General features: G+C 50.2%; 9 protein-coding genes across 9 annotated transcripts; 4 read left to right on the forward strand and 5 right to left on the reverse strand.

The window, feature by feature from the left end:
* Nucleotides 1-34: 34 nt before the first annotated feature.
* An01g01360 (uncharacterized protein) lies at nucleotides 35-1360 on the reverse strand (the record flags this gene model as incomplete). The annotated part of the gene is made up of 3 exons (XM_001388539.1): nucleotides 35-879; nucleotides 939-1223; nucleotides 1279-1360. 3 exons carry the CDS (start codon nucleotides 1358-1360, stop codon nucleotides 35-37), a joined length of 1212 nt encoding a protein of 403 aa, XP_001388576.1.
* Nucleotides 1361-1790: 430 nt separating this feature from the next.
* Nucleotides 1791-4279, forward strand: An01g01370 (uncharacterized protein; the record flags this gene model as incomplete). Its single annotated transcript, XM_059745016.1, has 7 exons — nucleotides 1791-2442; nucleotides 2537-2563; nucleotides 2779-2805; nucleotides 2951-3019; nucleotides 3149-3306; nucleotides 3363-3739; nucleotides 3772-4279. The coding sequence occupies 7 exons, from the start codon at nucleotides 1791-1793 to the stop codon at nucleotides 4277-4279; spliced, it is 1818 nt and encodes a 605-aa protein (XP_059603062.1).
* Nucleotides 4280-4684: 405 nt separating this feature from the next.
* Nucleotides 4685-8587, reverse strand: An01g01380 (uncharacterized protein; the record flags this gene model as incomplete). Its single annotated transcript, XM_001388541.1, has 4 exons — nucleotides 4685-6461; nucleotides 6520-7135; nucleotides 7211-7796; nucleotides 7940-8587. The coding sequence occupies 4 exons, from the start codon at nucleotides 8585-8587 to the stop codon at nucleotides 4685-4687; spliced, it is 3627 nt and encodes a 1208-aa protein (XP_001388578.1).
* Nucleotides 8588-9863: 1276 nt separating this feature from the next.
* On the forward strand, nucleotides 9864-12006 carry An01g01390 (uncharacterized protein; the record flags this gene model as incomplete). Its single annotated transcript, XM_001388542.1, has 3 exons — nucleotides 9864-9893; nucleotides 9975-11403; nucleotides 11459-12006. 3 exons carry the CDS (start codon nucleotides 9864-9866, stop codon nucleotides 12004-12006), a joined length of 2007 nt encoding a protein of 668 aa, XP_001388579.1.
* Nucleotides 12007-12636: 630 nt separating this feature from the next.
* Nucleotides 12637-13154, reverse strand: An01g01400 (uncharacterized protein; the record flags this gene model as incomplete). Its single annotated transcript, XM_001388543.1, has 2 exons — nucleotides 12637-12971; nucleotides 13043-13154. The coding sequence occupies 2 exons, from the start codon at nucleotides 13152-13154 to the stop codon at nucleotides 12637-12639; spliced, it is 447 nt and encodes a 148-aa protein (XP_001388580.1).
* A 430-nt stretch (nucleotides 13155-13584) lies between these two features.
* An01g01410 (uncharacterized protein) lies at nucleotides 13585-13933 on the reverse strand (the record flags this gene model as incomplete). The annotated part of the gene is made up of 2 exons (XM_059745266.1): nucleotides 13585-13760; nucleotides 13819-13933. The coding sequence occupies 2 exons, from the start codon at nucleotides 13931-13933 to the stop codon at nucleotides 13585-13587; spliced, it is 291 nt and encodes a 96-aa protein (XP_059603063.1).
* A 949-nt stretch (nucleotides 13934-14882) lies between these two features.
* An01g01420 (uncharacterized protein) lies at nucleotides 14883-16220 on the reverse strand (the record flags this gene model as incomplete). The annotated part of the gene is made up of 5 exons (XM_059745325.1): nucleotides 14883-15115; nucleotides 15190-15417; nucleotides 15484-15509; nucleotides 15559-15626; nucleotides 15681-16220. The coding sequence occupies 5 exons, from the start codon at nucleotides 16218-16220 to the stop codon at nucleotides 14883-14885; spliced, it is 1095 nt and encodes a 364-aa protein (XP_059603064.1).
* Nucleotides 16221-16441: 221 nt separating this feature from the next.
* Nucleotides 16442-18254, forward strand: An01g01430 (uncharacterized protein; the record flags this gene model as incomplete). Its single annotated transcript, XM_001388546.3, has 4 exons — nucleotides 16442-16624; nucleotides 16739-17159; nucleotides 17211-17272; nucleotides 17331-18254. The coding sequence occupies 4 exons, from the start codon at nucleotides 16442-16444 to the stop codon at nucleotides 18252-18254; spliced, it is 1590 nt and encodes a 529-aa protein (XP_001388583.1).
* An 836-nt stretch (nucleotides 18255-19090) lies between these two features.
* An01g01440 (uncharacterized protein) lies at nucleotides 19091-20194 on the forward strand (the record flags this gene model as incomplete). Its single annotated transcript, XM_059745436.1, has 2 exons — nucleotides 19091-20063; nucleotides 20151-20194. The coding sequence occupies 2 exons, from the start codon at nucleotides 19091-19093 to the stop codon at nucleotides 20192-20194; spliced, it is 1017 nt and encodes a 338-aa protein (XP_059603065.1).
* Nucleotides 20195-20374: the final 180 nt, after the last annotated feature.

Below are 20374 nucleotides of genomic sequence, written 5' to 3' on the forward strand. Positions count from 1 at the left end.
TATACATCCAAAGCTGATACATTTGTCAAAGCTTCTATTCCTCTGCAACCGCGAAAAGCAAGTCCGCCCAACTGAACGGATCAACCGGCGAGGTCTGACCCTTCACAGATGCATCATAGACATCTTTCACGCGCGAAGTCCAAGGAACCTCAATCCCTCTTTCCAAAGCCTCATAATAAATCAACCCCCAAGCAGCCGGGTTCGTCTTCCCATCCTGATACCCAATATACCGATTGATCGCTGAAATATTTGCCCAAGGACCATCGACCAAAACCACCTCGCACCGATAAAAGCTCGCGTCATAAGGCACCGTCTGATTCATGAGGTACTTACCCGCATACTCCGCCGCCGTGAAAATAAGATTATTTTCCAAAGCAAATAAATCATATTCTTGATTAGCCACGACCCTCGCAGCAAGTGCCGTCCACTGCAATGCATCCTGCACATGCGTCTGATCGCGACCCGCTTCGGAGTTCTGGCCCGTGGAAGCCAGATAATTGTAGGGGAAACCGGCACAGCGATCATACTTATACGCATACAGAGCATAATTGTACAGAGCCACGTCGTCAAGGTAAACGGCAAAGTTGAGCAGACCCATAATACTAGCCATGCCGTAGTTTGCTTGTCCGATGATGATGCTCTGTCGAGCGAACAGCCAATAAAGCTGGACGCTCAGGCCGGAGCCGCCTTTGAATGTTGCGCCTTCTTCTACCCAACCGCCTTCCCAGCGCATGATCTCGGCTGCGTTGGCGAAAATGGAGCCTTCGATTCCGATTAGAAGGGATCGGTCTGTGCCAATGATGTTCTCGAGGTTGGAGCCCCAGGCGTCGAGGATCGTGGTTGAGCGGTTCCAGTGGCTTTCGTTACGGGTTATGTACCCTATGTTTTCCTGATGTATTAGTCCTGGAGTAGTCTCTGGAATTGGATTAGAGACTTACACATTATAGCATTCTGGTATGCAGCGCGAGAGTCGTCATGAAAACTGGTATAGTTGCTTATCTGCCCACGACTAATCACAGGATACGGCCCCTGCATTTCATAAGAGGCACTGGAGTAGGGATCCTTGGCAAAACGGGTGTATGCAGATGCCCAGGGCTCGACGCCTTTGAGAACATTGTTTCGCATAAGCTCGAGCTGAGAGTGGCTATGCCAGAGTCCTGGATGCTGGAATTGATTCGTTCTATCCTTTGAGCCGGGTGTGTCAGGGACCATCATTACCGGCCCTAGAGTAAATAAGCATGTTAGAGTGGATATTATAACTCAATGTCTAGCTCGTACCGTTTAGACTGGGTACATCTTGAATCAACCCGTGGACGTGAACAGCGGTGGCTACCGCAAGGAATATTTTTAGTATCTGCATGATCGGAATGCTTGGTGGCAGTAAATGTTGGGTCTTAATGGTGGCATGTCGTTCATATTACTACTACCAGCTCGTGTTTAAAGATCGAATTAGACCTCGGGCTAAGTGCCGGACAGGGTCCGATTCTCTAACAACGCTAAGAAACGTTTCAATATTCATGCGGGGAACAGCCGGACAATGCACCGGCGTGCATCTGGCATACGCATTCTTCCCGAGAAGACGGGAAGAAGGTGGATCTGGTGGGGAGCAGGAAGAACGGCTGCTTCATTTGCCGATGCCCCTGAAGAACAAGCACAAAAAGTGTACTTTAATATAGATATCAAACTCAATTGATTCAGGGTAGTAACTTAAATATATATAGTAGCTTGTACCGCCATATCCTCCACCTCATGGTTCCGCATCCAGAGCAGCATCATACCTCATATCCATCATGATCTCCATTCTCTCGCTACTCTCCCTCCCTCTCTTCCACAACCTCGCCCATGCAGGCACCATCTACCACAGCAACTTCACCTCTTCCCTATCCCCCTTCTCCGCTTGCAATGTAGAATCTCCATCCTACTCCACCGCCACCGACGGCAACCTGACCGTCTACTTCGACGAGTCCTACTACGACGGCACCCGCGATCGCAAAGGCGCCGAGATCTGCGTCTTTGAGGACGGCACCAGCACCAACGTGCGCCAAATGACCAAGGAAGGCTGGCAGGGCTTTTCTATCTATGTGCCGTCGGACACGTACCCGACGGACAAGAGCGCCATCATTGCGCAGCAGTTCTGCCCCGGCGGGTGCTCCTCGTGGTGTGGCACCGTCGAGATCGTGAATAATACTCTGCAGACTACGCACCGCGCGGCTTGTTCTACTGGTACGACGGCGACTCTTGTGGATGATATTGACAGAGATGCTTGGCATAGTGTCGTGGTGCATATGCGCGTGTCGGAGGAAAGTGATGGGGCTTATGAGGTTTGGTGGGATGGGGAGCAGGTGTATAGTGTGGAGGATATTGATGTGGGATTTGGGACTTGGGATGATAATGATACGTTGACCACCGGGTGGTATTTTAAGAATGGGGAGTATTGTTTTGGTGAGTTGGTTGATGAGATGACCTAGGGTTGTGGTTACACTTGCTGACTTTTCAATTTACTCTTAGATGTCGACGCATACACTAATGAGACTAGGACGCTCTACTTTGATAACATCACTTGGTATGAGACTGATGATGGGAGTGATGATGGGTATGAGACGGTTTATCCTTGATCAGGGCCTATCTTAAGGGAAATGCGTGTAGTAGTGCTATGTGGTTTGCGTTGGCAAAATCGACTGTGTTTGATAAAGGTGTATCAGCGAGTTGTTAATATACCGAGAAGATAATCTCCCCTTAAAAATTCGAAGCAGAATCTACTTCTGCGCGCTGTTACAGCATTGACCAAGCAAAATGCTCCATCAGGTGGGAGTGGGACCAGCGCACTGACATCGATCTTCATACTAACTTCATACTACCACTGCGTGGCACCTGGAGTGTCTTGTCCTCTTCCGTTTTGAGACCATGTGCCCTATGACCTCGAGTCTTGCTAGGAGCTTCTTTCTAACAGAATCCAAGATCACAACAAGTGAGACAAATGTAAATGTCCCGCACTACGGCCTTGGCGAAGCAGAATTAGGTGAGATCCCCGCACTTTTATGGTTCAAATCTGAGACATTATAGCCTGAACTTAGAGTGGCGATTTATATAAAATCAATGATTCCCTCATTTTCGCCTACTTTTGACATACAATTTTAATGTATCTCAGCCAAAAACATGTCATCTATAAGCGCTGCTCTCGTACGCCGAGGCACCGAAGTCATATCGGCTCGGCTTCAGACCAGCCAACAGCCTCTCATTAAAGAATGGATAGGCATCTTTCTCGTCTTCTTCACTGTTTTTGCTTTCGGCCTTGCAATAAATTGGGTGAGTCCATAGTGATATCAGAAAAAAACAAGTACTATACTCATCAAAGAGAACAGGTCGCCTACACCTGCGCGGAAGTCATCGCAACCCTAGCCGCAATCGAAGACCCCAACTCCAACTCAACTCCCTACATCCACCTCGACAACGAAACTACCAACCCCGATGACCCCGAACTCAGCACCATCACAACCTCCAAGCCAATAACCAGCGACTTCCGCACAGCAATCAACCACCTCCGAACGCTCGGCGGCGGCGGTTTCTTCTCAACCTTCCGCGGATTCCGAATGTATCTCGCCTTCATCTGGCTAGACGCAGGCTTAGCCCTTTTAATCCCAATGTTCATCCCCGTTCCCATCCACATGGGCCTCGTCTCTTTCATGACCGACTTTATCGGCAGAATGTTCCTCGCTACGGGCAAACGGCATGGGTTCATGTAGTCATTGCTGATAAATCCCCTATGGTCAGCTATCGACGAATGCTGGGCTATCAGCATTGGAGAAGAATCGCTCCTGTTGCTGTTCTGCATAATGTTGTCATGTCTGTGACTTACTCGGTGAATCTGGCTGCCTCTAGGTTTGTTGGGAGGGTTATTTGGGTCATTCTTGGTGGTGAGCATGGGAAGGGGTCGAGTGGTGGAAATGCAGAGGGAGGGATTGGCGTTGTTCTCCTGATAATGTTCTTTTTATTGCTTACTGTGCCTGTTAAGGCGATATTCACTCGTGTGGCTGCTTCGATGTTGCCTGAGGGACTTGATCCGATTTTGCCGTTTGATCGGCGGTTTGGTGGTAAGGTGATACCGGAGGGTGGGAGCGAGACTCTGAGTATCATGGAGGCGTGGACAACGTTTGAATGGTCTGCTCGAGTTCGATATTTTAAGGTTTTTCTCAAGGCGCTTGCTCTTGAGGTCGCACTTGGTGTTCTTGGAGGTCTCTTGGTTATTGGGGAGTTGAAGTGGTTGCTTTATTCTCACTGAACACATTCCTCTTGGCTTAGTTCGCATTAGATTGCGCTGGTTGCAATTATACATACATAAGAAACTCTCTTTAGCAGCTAATACACGGAGCCTACAGGGCTTAAGTGAGAGTCGCAGTTCTGTGGTCTCGACTGGAGGCAGCGAGGGCAGATGATGAGTGATTCGAAATCAGGTGTGGCGGACTTTCTAGATATTGAAATGAACAATTGCTCAAACCTCTCACAAAACTGGCTAGACTTTCTGACATAACGGGAGGAGGAGAGAGAAAAAATTGACCAACTTTTCTTACTAGGATCTTTCAAAGAGATGCAAAGCTGCCGAGCAGCTATATGACTCCAAAGTGCTTTCATACATTGTCTAGCTTGCATAGTAGGATATCCTTTACAAATCCTAATCAGGAACTCTCTAGGCCTTCGTTTGACCGTATTTAGCCTCCACATATTTGGCTTCTTTTCTACCAAGCGCGCCACTTGTATACTGCTGCCACATTGCCCTTTGTAGGTAAACACGCATGGCCTTCGCGGATTCCTCGGCTTCCTCAACACCCTCATGATCCGCATCCTCTTCATAGAGACAACCTGGACCTTCATCATCGCTATCACTGTCCTCCCCGGGATTACCGTCATCACGTTTATTATCGCACCCACGTTCATAGGAAGCTTCAAGTGCATCCACAATCTTCCGTTTTCCAACAGACAGAACAACCAAGGCTCCTGCCGCGAGCAGAATCCGAACAATCTCTCTCAAGTTAGCTGCGCGACGGCAGTGAGAGTTTCTGACGGCTATTTTCATTCTCCACGCTACCATGGCCAACACACTACCATAACGAGATTTGGGGAGTGGCAAGTTGACATCAGCCTTTCTGACTTCGACAAGGTATTTCACTGTCTCCAAATAGGCACCACAGCTTCCCGCAGCGGCAGCCAGGGCGCTACCATAGTTCCCGTATTGCAGAGCCAGATTAACATCAGCTCCGCCCTGTTCCACCAAGAATTTTGTGCCCTCCAACCAGTTACGAAAACTGGCAACTGCTAGTGGGCTGCCATAGTAGTTGTCCAAATGCATGTTAACGTCTGCGTGGCCTTCGGAGACCAACAGCTGCACCATATCGGAGTCTTCTTCCATTATAGCCGCTTCCAATGCGCATGTTCTATAGGCACTCATCCTGTCTATCTTCAAATTGACGTCCGCTTTCTGGTTCAACAGAAATCTGGCCGTCTCGACACGTCTTCTATCGGCAGCCTCGATCAGCGGTGTCGACATGGTTGAGCTGCCTTGTATGCCAAGATTTCCCCCTTTCGCCAGAAGAATCCGCAGTGTTGGGATATGGCCATACCTTGCAGCCAGGAGCATGGAGGTGTCACCAGAGTCGTTAGTATTAGCCAGATCTAGCTCAACCTCATTCCACCATCTGTCCGATACTTCAAGGTAGGGTCCATATAAGCACATGACCAGAAGAGAGTATTCAACAGGTTGTAATTCAGAATAGTACCGGGCCCAAACACGATACTGCGCGCTGCTATCCTGTGGAGCACCAAGAAACTTTTCTAGAAGCTTGGTCACAGTAGACAAGTCATCATCCGACACGCCGATATAGCGTAAGTTTGCAATATGTCCTGGCCAGTAACGCGCGACGTAGTAGAGGAATGGTCGCGAAAAATCATATTCTAGGGGCAAGGCGTACAATTCTTCGTCGTCGTTAGGAGCGTGAATGCTCTCGTTCCAACAAGTGTCACTCAACATAAATAGCAAACAAGCTTTGCCCACCATAAAGTTGGTGACTGCAGTAGTCCAGCTGCGACGGAGTTCGAAATACTCTGCGACCGAGAGATGCGATACTCTCCATACGTCCCGCTCGGAATCGATGACCAGGAAATTGCGACACAACGCCAACAATGCATCGTCGGTAATTGGGGTACATAACTCTGTTGTCATAACGTCGGGGTTGATACGGACTGCCTCAAGGAGCAATTCCCGTGAAAGTGGTTCCCGTGCGGCCAGAACCCACTTCAAAGCGCGTAGTGCGAGGTCTCGGTCGTGGGGAGGGTTTTCCTCTATTTCCTCATACAGTCTGTCATACGTCTCGTCGAGAGTTTTGGGAAGCGCTCCCAGACATTCCCGTATAGCTTCAGGAGACATACATTTTCCGAGCTGTTTGAGTTGCAGATAGGTCCATTGAAACCTAAACAACATTAGCAAACTTCGTGGACTTTCACCTAACAAGAGACGCATGTGCTTACATTCCTTGACTTCTCTCTGACAGAGTCGACTCAATTTCATCTCGGAGTTTGCCGAATGCACGGTTCTTTTCAATCAGCTTTAGCATCTCTTGACTAATGTAGGCCTGAATATCTTGGTGGTTATCGGTCGCCTGAATGTCAATGTTTGGATACGAGCGAACCTGCTGCTGAACATCCCCATCAGGACGGCTTGCAATAAATAACTTCACTGGTCTTGTGCTGCTAGAAAGCAAGTCCTGAAACAGCTGAAGGAGGTCACCACGCGAAGTAAGATCGCATTCGTCGAAGGCATCCAACACCAAAGTTGTTCGAGGGTAGAGGTTTAGAGATTCGGTGAGTAAAGTCCTGCAGCGCTTGAAGTCCAGATCCTCTCCACACATGCGCAATTCCCTGTATGTGGACCTAAGCCTAGATTGTATGTACAACGAACTGCTCTTGCTTGCGGAAGCAGACAACTGACGCACGTAGCTCCGCGCTACGGCAAGGGGTCGTGTTCGATTGTCCTCGGTTCGGTTGCAGTAGAAATAGGCGAATCCTTCATCGTTGGGCACTCTTGTGAGAGTATCTTGAACATGATCGATAACCCTTGAAGTAAGGAATGTTTTTCCCACGCCCGCTTGCCAACGTCAGTGTCAAGTCCAAACAGGAGGGGTGTAAGAAGTGATGAAAAACCAATGAGAGTAAAACTTACGAGATCCTCGCAACCATAAGACTGCCGAAGAACTGCTTTCTTCCCAATCTCGGAATGTACCGTTCTGTAAGAGCCATTCACCCGTGCCTGGTGTCCGATTGCCGCGCACATTATTATGATGGGACCCATATTTGACTGGTGAGATCCAGTCTAAAATCTCCATAGCCTCTCCCCATTCAAGCTTTTCCAGGCTTTCTGCAACCTGAGTCTCTATGCGGGGTAAGTGCCTTCGAACGTCCTGGAGGTGGTATAATGTCTTTCCACCTGTCGCTGCACTGCACGCCTGAGCAGTCTTAGCAAGCTCTTCCTCTTTTGCTGTCAGCTCCGAGAATAGCCCCGAGCCTTTGTCGAACATGGTGTCCAAAATCCTAGTCCAAGTCGATTTGGACAGCATATTAATGCTGTAGCTCAATAATTCCAAGATAGCCTGGTAAACATTGACAAGGTTTCGGCGTAGAGTGTCAGCAATGTCATTGTTTCCTGTCGCATAAGCAGACTCATATTCTCTGCCACGATACGTGGCCTGCAGAACCCGCTCTACAGTTCCAAGTAGGGCAACCATTTCATCGGCAAACTTTACAGGAATCTACGCATTCTCAGTCAGAACGCTGCCTGTATATTTATAGACCGCTCCACCAAAAGCTTGCTCGAAGGCATCCTATAGAGAACCTCAAGCTCAAGCACTCGTGGGACCTCCATTCGCGCTGTGTCATATGGGCATAAACCTACCTCCAAAGCTACCTTGATCAACCCCCACGGCCCTGCAGCTTGCGAGGGTGCGAACGGAACGACGAGATCCCCGATCAACTTCACCCATGTCGCACATTTGGCAGCGTAGTCTCGCACGAAGATTTCATTATTGTATTTCCAGGTCTTCTCCTCGCAGAGCACCCGCTTCTCTTGGAGATCATTAAGCAGGATATCTACAGCCCCTGCTTGCTGAGTCTCCGCACCCGGTTCGTATCCCAGGGCTCGAAGTCGATCTTGTGATGTCGGAGGGAGCCTCTCGAACGCTTCTTTCCAGAAATTTTCAGCTTTTCCCTCGTCGCTACCTGATTTTGAGGACTCGGGCAAGCCAGAATCGGGTTTTCGATCTTCACCTGTAAAACTTTTGATGTGGCATGGGGAGTTACTGTTTGACGGCGACCTTCTCTTTTCTGGGAGGCTCCGAGGCACAGCTTCTTCGTGCTGATTCTTGTTCCTGATCGAATCCTCACTTGATATAGAGGCCGTACTTCCTCTCATTGAGAGCTCCTTCACATGTTCAACGGGGTCACGTCGCCTGCAGTCCGGTAATGTGGACTGAGTGTCAGCAGCAGGCTCTTCATGTTGGAAACGTTTTAACCGGCGCGAAAGTCTTGCCCGCCACCGATCCATCTTTGAGTCGCACTTTTACCGTGACTTGGGTAAGTCGTGTGGCAACAGTTTGACCCCAATTCCACTGGGAGGGTATGGGTCAGTTTTTAGTCCAGCTGTCGGGCGCGATCGATTGTGTGTTGGCTCAGCCTCACGCGGGGTTCACGCGCTAAGCAGGTCGATGGGACTATCTATCTTTCTTTCGCCCACTGGCAATTGGCACCAGCTGCACGCATTGCTCTTTCTGGAGAGGCTGTTCGCCCTTTTACCAGGGGCGGCCGCTGATGACGTTTCATTGCTAGACATCTTATCCCCATAGCATTCATGATCAAGGTGGTGCGATCTACAGACTACAACCCCTATCACAGTGTGAATATCAAAAGAACAGGGACTAAGCTCGGTAATCTCAGGCTTGGAACGCTTTGAACATCGAATGCCAGCATCAACTGAGGCAAACTACCAAGAGTAAAGAGGCGGAAGGCACGAAGGGAGTGAAGGAAGGGCAAAAGAGGTTATAACGCTTTCTCCAATTGCGCGGGCGCACGCACACACGAACAATACCGCAGCATCCGCACTCCATTCACTAAATGCCTTTTATCTGCAAGTCGTAGCATCGTTCTGGTCTGTGTGGCCTTCCCCTGTGACTCAAACGGGGCGTGGTTGGAGCCTCTGCCATCGTCTCTAGTCTATTGCCACGGACGTAGGCATGTGAACTTCTTATGCATAGTGTATACTCATCCCTAAGCCCCACGGCGCAGTTTGACTGTATACTCGTCGCTTCACTGTGCCTGCTATAGAGCATCTCAGAGCATGCAGTTCGACTGAAGTGGAAGACTGAAATTATTCAATCTATCTATCTATAAGGTAGCAAACGTCGACAAAGACGGAGATTTTCTTGCAGGTGTGAATGTGCACGGGGATAAGGTGGTCTTGACGCAAAGCGCAGGTCTTGGGGCCTTGCCTTGAAGCATCAAGGCTCAGAATCGATTCAAATTTGACCTTGACGGTTTCAATAATCCATAAAACGTAATCCTTGTTCACAGATTCATCGAACTGAAACGAGATCGAGTTCGAATACCACTCCAACAGCAAGCTTGACATTATCATCATAGAAATGATACATTGTCCGAGTAGATTTCAGACCGCGCTCAAAGCACGGGCCGCGACCGCGGCGCACTAATCCCGATTAGGCTATCCGCCCAACCTCGAGCGCGCAAAGATCGCTGGTGCAAACACCGCGGAGCAATAGGTTGCTACTGCGACAGTTCCAGCTCTTGTCACTGTCCGACTGTCCAGGATGCCGCCCTTCAGAGATGAGCATATCTTGGTACGTGCAGATATCTCCGATCGTCTTCACCATTCATCTAACCCCCTCCTGGCGGACCCAAACTGACCCCCTCCTCCCCAGATAATTGCGCCAGGCTCGCAAGTGACCCTGGCGCAACTGGGTCTCCCAGAGTCATTCACCCCTGCCCGCTTTCGCTTCCCTACGCGCATGTTTCCTGCCGAAAAGAAGGGCGAATACGAACCGTACAAGATCCGCGAACGACGACAGGAAGTCCCCGTCAGCAATGGCAATGGCACCGACGCGCCCAAGGAGGACGTGGAGATGAAAGATGCGGAAACGGCGCAGCAAGACGGAACCGTGAAGACCGAGAATGACCCCTCCGAACAGCCCGAAGATGCACAGAAGACCGAGGGCCAGGATGCCAATGGAGAAGAGAAACAGGGAACGACAACCGAGATCTTCTACGAAGAGGACGTGACCTCCGATGAGGGCGCTGTCTATCCAATCCAGAATGGTCGCATTGTCGACTGGCCCTGTTTCTTCGCTCTTCTGACTCACGTTCACAATACGTTGAGTCCGCCATTCCACACCCCGATCATGCTTATTTCCGAACCGGCATGGTCCGCCCGCGACCGGGAGACCATCACACAGTTTGTCTTTGAGAAGTTCAAGACGCCCGCCTTCTGCCTCATGGACTCCGCTCTCGCTGTATGCTACGGATACGGTACCTCGACGGCTACGGTGGTTGATGTTGGCAAGGGCAAGGTTAATGTCACTGCTGTCACTGATTTCCTTGTTAACGAGCATGGAAGAGGTATTGCGCTGGAAGGCTGCGGTGGTGACTACATGACGGATAGAATTGTGGAGCTTTTGGGCCCGAAGGGATTTACAAGGGAGATGTGCGAACAGTTGAAACGCAGCAACATCACTGAGCTTTTGCCCCCGGGCACACCCCTTCCTGGTGCCGCTGCAACGGCGAGACAAGGCGCTAATCCAGCCGCTTCGGCATCCACTGGGACCAAGGACGGCAATGCGCCAAATGACAACATCCCCCGCGGTCCGGGTGAAGGCACCCAGACCGGTGGTGAAGGCAACGGCGAAGCAGACGAAGATGAGGGAGTTTTGGATGTCGCAGCCATTGTCAGTGGCAACACGAGTGAGTTCCTCGCCAATCGGGAGAAAGAGAAGGCCGAAAAGGCCTCGACCAAGAAGGGCGCGACAGATCAATCCGGCAAGCCTCTACGTCTCCCCAACTCCAAGAAAGAGAAGGCTTCGTTCCAATTTGAGGAGTACGTGAGGATAGAACCTGAGAAGGATACGCCAAATGGACCCGGGCGGTATATGCGTCAGTCTCGCGAGATCGAGGTCGGTGTTGAACGCTTCCTCGCCGCAACTCCCAAGCAGAATTCTGGAGACCGTCTCACCAGCGGTCTGCTTGAGGATATTGCGACTCAGATCCACCACACCATCCTTGCGGTGCCTGATGCGACTAAGCGCAGTGAACTCTGGGATTCGCTTATCGTAGTCGGCAATGGCAGCAAAGTCAAGGGTAAGTAACCCGGCGGATTCAACTTGAAGCCATGAACTAATGTTTCTACAAATAGGCTTCACACAATCCCTGCTCGGCACCATCACACAGAAGTACATTCTCTCCCCATCCGCCACCATGTTCACCTCCGAAATTCCCTCCAACTTCTCTACTCCCCTTCCCACCGGAGGAACCAACACCCCGGTACCTTCCGGCCAGGCTGGTCCGATGAATCACCCTGCGGGTCACGGTGTGAATCCACTGCTTGTCGCAGCCACTCATGCCAACAACCCCATGCCCGGCACTCCCTCCATGGACCCTGCCATGTCGCATCACCGCTCCACGGGACATTCTCAAACCCCCACATCGGTCAAGACACTCAGACCCCCGGAATATTTCCCCGAGTGGAAGGAGCAAAGCAACACCAATGCCCCTGGCGCTGCTACCACGGGTGGGCCTGGTGCCCCAAGCGGTGGCCACGGCATGGAGGAGGCCGTGTTCCTCGGGGCACAGGTTGCATCAAAGGTTGTCTTCGTAATCGACCAAGGCGTCAGCAAGGGATTCATGAGCCGGGTGGAGTACAACGAGAATGGCCCTTCTGCGATCCATGAATACACCATGTGATCACCTTTAATGATTGGCTTACGTGCCTGGGGATTGATGTGCGTGTTTGTTGACATATGAAAGCGGAATTCTTATTTACGGACCTGGTTCTGGTTCCTTTTGATGCTTCCAATTTACGGTTAATTATTTTTTGTCTAACTTCTTTTCCTCGTGGATATTGTATTCTACGTGATGGCGTCTTTCACTAGAAAAGCAAGTCTGACTCGGATGCCAGGATAGGTGGAGTCTGGTCGGATTAGTACTTTGAATAGTATCTCGTTCAATGAACTGATGTAGTTGCTTTGGGTAAGCAGCCGGAGCCATGGGCGTAGGAGCTGATAAGCCTAGGAGCTACTGATGCTAATTTATGGCAGACTGACTCGGTTAGCTATGTAGGTAGGTATAGATGCCTCTACTATTCTCTCACAAGCACTGCACCAACAACAACAGCTTAAACACCCCCCTCCAATACTAGCTTTAGGATGTTTGCGAGAACTTCGGGAGACGGGTAATGGATAACGCGAGGGAGTGACTCTATGTGGTGATCGACCAGACGTACGGAAAGATGGGTAGGAAACTAATCTTCTCTTTACAAGCTATACATTTTCATATATCTCCCACATAAGCCGTATACTTCAATAGTAAAGCATTTCACCCCAAGAAAACATCCACCTCAATCTCCAAATTCTGCCCTTCAAACGGCAAGGCCTCAATCCCCAACATAGTCCAAGTAGGCTGGTGATCCGGACACCACTTCTTAACATTCTCCACCATCAGGCCAATAATCTTCTCTCGGGTCTGGGGCAACTGGACATGGTAGGTGCGGATCTTCACGACGCGGTCCCAGCCGCTCTTGACGCTAGCGCGCAGATCGGGCTTGGCTTTCTCTAGTGTGTAGAGGATAACTTCGTTGATGTTGTTGAATGCTTGCGCAACTTCTTCTTCGAGGGTGGGTGGGACATCGGTTGATGTCGGGGACATGCCGGCTAGAATGTTGAAGGGGGGGTTGGATTAGTCGGTGATGAGGGGAATGGAGGGAAAGGGGATGGGGGCTCACTCTGGCCGGCTATTTCCATTCGGTCTCCGGCTATGCAGGCTTCGGCGAAGCCGTAGGCGTCTTGGAAGTGTTGGCCGCGGCCGGGGCGGGAGTAGCTGGGGATTGGGGACATGGTGGTGAGGATGGGATGGTGTGGAGATGTATGGGGGGTGAGTGAGGAGGGTTGGATGAGAATGGAGATTGATTATTTGTTTTAATGAGTGGCCATGGTTATTTATGTTGGGAGACTTGTTCATTGAAGTTGTCGCTATCAACGCTAGTTGCAGTAGTGCTTACTAGCTATCAGGGGTCCTTCGCGGAATAAATTAAATCAACCTAACTGACATGGATGTCTATGTTATGCAATGAATAGAGTTTATACAATTCCACTGTTAGTCGTATGTATCAATTGTTTGATACTGATTGATAATTTATAGTTTTAGTGATAGAAATGACAAGTGTCCACCCACGATCTGCATAGCCACATCTAGCTAAGAACAACGCGTTCAACAACATCCCCGTTTCATCTCAACCCCACGTCGTCGTCTCATTGATAGGTGAAATCACAGACCAAAGCACATGTCACTTTGTCCTGCCCCTTGATTTGCACAACCAAAGACACAAACGCTAGCAGTAAGCGATTTGTCGGCATTGCAATGGAATAGGTATCCACTCCAGGGGGCATTTCCTCCCTGACCAGCTCTGTTCAATGCATCGACGATTGCCGCATCATTTCCCCCTTGTTGAAAATATCAGTATAATTCAGAAGCAGACCTCCTTAAGCGGATGTGACCCACCAACGTCTCCAAGGACTGAGGAGCAGTAATCAAGGCCGGGGGTACAGTTTCCGGTTACGGCGGCATTTGCGGAGGCTGCCAAAGCGAGAGCGCCCAATGCAGGGATGAACTTCATCTTGTAGTAGTAGTAGAAGAAAAGTTGATATAAACACTTGTGATTGAAGACTGGAGGTAGTTAGACTGAGTTGGAAGCTGAATGGATAGTAGATGAGATTCTTGGGAGACGGGAGGGGGGCTTTTATATCTTGAAATTGTACACCGAATACGACTATTTCCCTGAAAGGTAGTAACACAAATTGGTTAATGTTGTTCTCTAGGATAGGCTGAAGGCCCCGCATCTACAGATAATCTCCCAATTCCTTGAATTCACCCTAAATATTCTACTTCCAATAGTCTCCTCTGGGTACAGCGCAACCCCATTGCCACTGAGGGAACGAGGAATACCAAGCTACGATTCTAGCACATGATGTCAACCAGCTGAATGCTTCAGCATTCCATTTCCTGCCATTGTGGGACATGGCATCGATCCACCCAATAAATGCTCCAGATCGGCAGCCCCATGAGGTGGATACTGCGTACGGCTGAGGCCCGCATAGATTTTCCGGGGCGAGCTGAGATAAATTCCAGTCTTGATCGACGCAGTTTGGGGGAGGGTTCTCTTCCTCTTTACACGATTCGTCAGTTATCATCTACCTACCCATCCAAAACTGATCGTAGCCGCTCTACCCGTACGCTAGTTTAGTACGGTGTATCCAGACCCCGAATTAGTGTGAGACTCCGCTTCTGGGCATTTGATGCCAGATCCCGGCCGGACATACTACTCACTCAATGCGGGTCTATGATAGTAATAACTACCGGCTTTATCTGGCTTTCTGCACAGTTGCAAGAGCATCTGGAAGCGGCGGCTTGTCACTCGAACAGGGAAATCCGGTTTCGATGCGCGATTTTAATTGATACCCAGTATCCGGCCAAACACGCGATGTAACGTTGAAGCGTCGATCAGTGAATGTGAAAGCATAGCTTTTGCTCCTAGCAGCATAAACATCTGTGCATCTTAGAACACCTCACTCCTCACCAGACAATTCCATCGGTAGTTCTGGTGTAGTGTTGAAAGCCTTCAAACCTACGTCTTCCGTGCCAGCGTTCTCCCTATCTGTAATAATCTCCGACAAGGCGACATCATCTTGAGGTACGTAAGCTGACGAGGACATGCCGACATAGCTGCTTCGGTAGCGATGGGTGTTCTTGGTGCGGCGGTAGATGATCGCGAAAGCTGGAAGGCAGCCGACAATGACAGCTAGCAAGAAGGATTAGCATACCAGAGAGCAAAAGAGGCGTCCTAATCCACACCTATCCCCGCCTCAATCATACCCCAGAATGCCAGCCAGGAACTGCTCGGGGTGCTGTCGTTGTTGGCGCGAGTGCCAATCTGGATGACTCGCACGACGGCCATGATCACGCAGATGGTGCCCAAGGCAAACACGGCGGCGACACTAATCTTCTGGCCCAGCGGAAGACGCAGCGACACCACCAGCCGCAACGGCAGCACCATGACTTGCTCACTCAGCATTGTATTTTGATAAAACCCTGGAAGAGCGACTCACTCATTATGTCGCTAATTGCATCGACCGCAAAGCTATAATATAAGCTGGCAATCTCTGCCACAGCATCTCGGTGTGTACTGCACTCCCCTTCGCAGCTGGTCAGTACCCACACCTGCAGGGGAGAAGGAGCACTGACCAACGGTGAACCATGCATGCATACTTTGGCATGAGGTAAAGTTGGAGATAACTGCCCCAATAAAGGTCCAAACAGCTATCAGCTAACGTTCTCACACACGATAGCTCGATCTATGGGCGCACCACGATGCAGAAAAACAGTACCGCATACCACCACTTCATCTCACCCGGCAAGTCCTGGAGGAGTCGGCGATAGAGGAACAGAAAGGATAGCTTGACGGACCACAGCGACGCCCATAATAGCATTGTGTTCGCAAAGAAAACCTTAATCATGAAAAGAGCATCGGACAGCATGGTCGCCCAAGGACCGATCTTGCCATCGGTATACGCATCGATTTTGTACACAACCGGGGTGACGATAATGTACGCAATGCTCATGGCCAGGAAGCAGGCCCACGACAGCAGAATACAACCATCTTCGACCTGTAGCGACCGTAATTTCCAGAAAATCAAACTGAACCGAGCAATGACCACCGCCGACGACAAGGCGATCATGGTATAGCCGGTGGCCTGCACCTGGCTGGCTGAGACATAATTTCTTTCCATCCGGACTGATTCGGAGCGATCGCCAGCGATGTCCAAGTCCTTTGACGGCAAACATCCCTTTTTCATATTCTGCCGACAGCCCGGATGGTAAGCATCCGACGGGCAACGGAGATGCATTAGCAAGTGCCAATTTCACGGATAAGACTAATTTGGGTGTCATCCGCCATCAAGCGAGGCGGACGGCCGCTAAGGAAAAGCCGGCGGTATAGCGCCCTGTTTTGGGAAAGCTACCATGGCGGCCTATAAAGGAATGAGCCCCCTGCAGTAAGTCAACGCCTCCTGAAACTCCACGACTTCCTGCTCTAATCCTTATCTCCATCCTGTTCCTGCCAAGCACCATGCGAGCCGGCGCGCTGTTCATCGCTACGCTTCTGGCTAGAGCGACAGCGCTGGACAACACTACCAGTCGCATTGTCGCTAAATTGGCATCTTACGGAGTTGATGCCTACGAGTATTTCAACTCCAGCGTGCTACTGGACTCGTCTTTGAGCACGCGGTCGTTGGGATTTTGCTCCGAGCTGGTGAGTTATTTCCCGTCTTCCTGCGTGCTAAAACCGGACGATGGCACCCGAACCCTGTCTAGTCGTCGGGCTAACGCATAAGCACCAAATTGACAATTTCACTAATTCGACCAGTGTTCCGCACTTCCCCGGCTCTATCCCGGCCACGTGCTGCAACGCTCAACCACGGCTTACTCGACTTGGGATGCCAGTTTCTGGTCGCAGCAGCAGGAGGAGGTTGATCCAGCCTGCGTTTTCCAGCCAGCCAGTACAGTGGAGGTTGCTGTTGGCCTGCTGCTGTCAGAGCTGACGCTGTGTCCGTTTGCTGTCAAGAGTGGCGGTCATGCCGCCTTTGCCGGCGCCTCCAACATCCAGGATGGCTTGACGATAGATCTGGTCGGGCTGAACTCTACTGCCTTGTCCAGAAATTCTACTATTGCGTCTGTTGGTGCGGGCAACCGCTGGTTGGACGTCTATGATTGGCTAGACCCCATGGGCTTATCGGTCATTGGTGGCCGTGTGTCCGACATTGGCGTGGGCGGCCTGACGCTGGGAGGTAAGTGATAGATCATCACAGGCAAGAATGTAAGTTAACGAGGCATTGCAGGAGGTATCTCTTTCTTCTCCGGTTTTCACGGCTGGGCCTGTGACAATGTTGCCAACTACGAGGTAAAGCGATCTATATTGCTTATCATTACTGCTCTAGTATCTGACGAGATTGGTCTAGGTCGTTCTGGCTGACGGTAGCATTGTTGATGTCAACTCTGACACACATCCCGATCTTTACTGGGCCTTGCGTGGTGGCGGCAATAACTTGGGCATCGTTACCCGCTTCGATCTGACCACGCACACTCAGGGCCTCATGTGGGGAGGCTCACGCATCTGGCTGGAAGAGTATCAATCGGACATCCTACATGCCCTGGTTGACTTTGGTTTCAATTCTCCTTCGGACCCCAACGGAGCACTGATTGTGTCGGTAGCCTACGCTGAGGGTCTCTACCTGTTCGTCGCGGACTTGGAGTACGCAAAGCCGGTTGCCAATCCCCCTATTTTCGCGAACTTCAGCAGCTCGGGGGTTCTCGAAGACACCATGGCCATCCGCAGTCTGTCCAATATCACACTTCTGTTCAAGGAATCCAATCCCAACGGACTACGCGAGAGCTATTGGACAGGCACCGTCCAACTCGACTATGATCTTGCAACCAACATCACCAACATGTTCAAGCAGGAACTCGTCCCCATTCAGAATGTGACCGGCATCGTTCCCGCCCTTGTCTGGCAAGTTATCAGCACCAACACTATGGAGCACATGGCCAAGAATGGGGGTAACGCGCTAGGACTCGATCCGAAGGACGGACCATTGCTGCTGATCAACCTTGCTTTCATGTGGGACGATGAGGCTGATGACGCTGCAGTGATGGCTGTCTTGGGCAGGATCACGCAAAAGGCGCTCTCGGCTGCGCAAGCCCGTGGTCTGGGCAGTCGCTATTTGTACATGAACTACGCGAGTCAGTACCAGTCCGTCGTGCCCTCTTATGGCACGGCCAACCAGGCTCGCTTGCAGGCGGTCGCGAAGAAGTATGATCCCTTGCAGGTGTTCCAGAACCTGCAACCGGGCTATTTCAAGCTTGACGGGGCGCCAGCTTTGTAGATAGTCTTCGCGGGCAGGTATTTCAGGAAATACGATATTATTTTCTAAGCTAATTGCTGTGGATGACAGCAAGCTTGGCGCTTCAGGTTAGCGACTGTGACTGAACCCTTATCAATTTCAAAGCTGGGGTTCCTCCAAAAGATAAAGTTACATGAAAATTATCTCATGACACTATACTAAGAAATGAAATCTGACTCCGACAGCACATTAGTTCTTTAAAGTATTAAGCAAGGTCGTTCGTGTCGATGTTATAATATCTGTCAATTTCGACTAGTCACCCTCCTATGAGATTAGACTGAGAAACGGGAGCACCGCCTATTTATAGTTACTTCCACCTCCCTATAGTGACGATCGAGTCTTCGGCACTAACCATGCAGTACGGAAGCAATATTCATTCATTCATGCTGGCCACCAGCGAAATCGCAATTTAATTCTTTGTTTCAAGAATCCGACTGCTGCAAATCATCAATACTGCTCACTTATTTTCCAGCCCTCCAAGAATGTCTAGATTGCAGCCTCACTGTCTTTGAAAGTGTCTATCTGCTTAGCGCCAGCCAGTTTCAGACACACCTTATGAAACACGACAACATGAGATTTGATAAGCTGAGGATAAGCGCCCAGCTAATGCAGACGTCTACTAGCCAACTATTCAGTACCCTACACCACACAGCAGTTGATTCTCACACAGTAACCTCTCAGCCTTGCGCCTATACATTCATAATAAAATGATAGCCTTACGACATGCCGCCCAACAAACCAACACTCACCTAACACCCTCCCCATCCACCTCGCCCAAAATATCACTTTTTGACCTCACCTACCTGAGATAATTTAATATGCAAATGTCCTCCACCCACCCCAACACCTCCTACACCCTCGCCTGGATCTGCGCCCTCCCCGAAGAATACGAAGTCGCGATCGCCTTCCTCGATGAAATCCACGGCATACCACAGCATCAACCTCTCGAAGATAAGAATGCCTATCTATTAGGGAGAATAGGTCAACACCACGTCGTGATGGTCTGTCTGCCTGCAGGACGGATGGGGACAGCGGCTGCTGCTTCTGTAGCGGAGAATCTGTGTCGGACGTTTTGGTCAGTGAGGTACGGGTTGCTTGTTGGTATTGGAGGTGGTGTTCCCGGTGTAGTCTCCGGGAAGGATATTCGGTTGGGAGATGTGGTGGTTAGTGTTCCGGGGGGTGGGAATGGAGGGGTTGTGCAATATGACCTTGAAGACGGTGAAGTACACCATGGGCAACTCAACTCCCCGCCGGAGAAGTTGCTATCTTATGTGACGCTGCTGAATATTCTTATGCGGAGTCCGAGGATATCTGGGAACTGCTTTCGGGAGCAGTTGGAGCTTCTTGGGCAGGAGTATGAGTATCCTGCTCATCTTGAAGATAGGTTATTCTGTTCACGGTATTGGCATCAGTTTGAGGGAGGCTGCGAAGCTTGTGGCAATAATTGTGGTGAAATATACAGGAATAAGAGGGATGATACACTACCTGCTGTGCATTTAGGTACGATTGCTTCAGGGAACACGGTTGTTGGTGATGGAGTGACGAGGGATATGATAAATCATCGATATGGGAACTCCATTTTGTGTTTCGAAATGGAGGCTGCGGGAATTATGAATGCCTTGCCTTGTTTGGTTGTTAGAGGTATTAGTGATTATGCAGACTCGAGGAAAAACGATGAGTGGCGGCCGCGTGCTATTGCTGGTGCTTGCAGCTATGCAAAGGCTTTGATTTTGCATATTCCGCGGGAGGAGGTGCCGCAGCACGAGAATCTCGTACATGTGACAGATCTGGGTAAGTGGGGTACTTTATTTCGAGCTATGGGCTTTACGCTAACGGCTTTCCGTGTTAGTCAAAGACATGCGTGACGAATTGGGACAGATAAAGGCGGCTATTGCTGGTCTCTGGCATTTACAGAAAGGTGATTCCCATAACAAAGAGCTTTATTTTCGCTTCAAATGAGCTAACTACAGTATAGGCGATGAGTATACAAAGAGTCACACCGTTTACCATCGTCTGAAGACTCTGGCAAACAGAAGCGTGAGCATCACTGCAAGCATCACTAGCAGGATAACTTTTCCTTATTATGGATTTATGCAAGCGAG

This window comes from Aspergillus niger (genome assembly GCF_000002855.4).
Source record: "Aspergillus niger supercontig An01".
NCBI lineage: Eukaryota > Fungi > Ascomycota > Eurotiomycetes > Eurotiales > Aspergillaceae > Aspergillus > Aspergillus niger.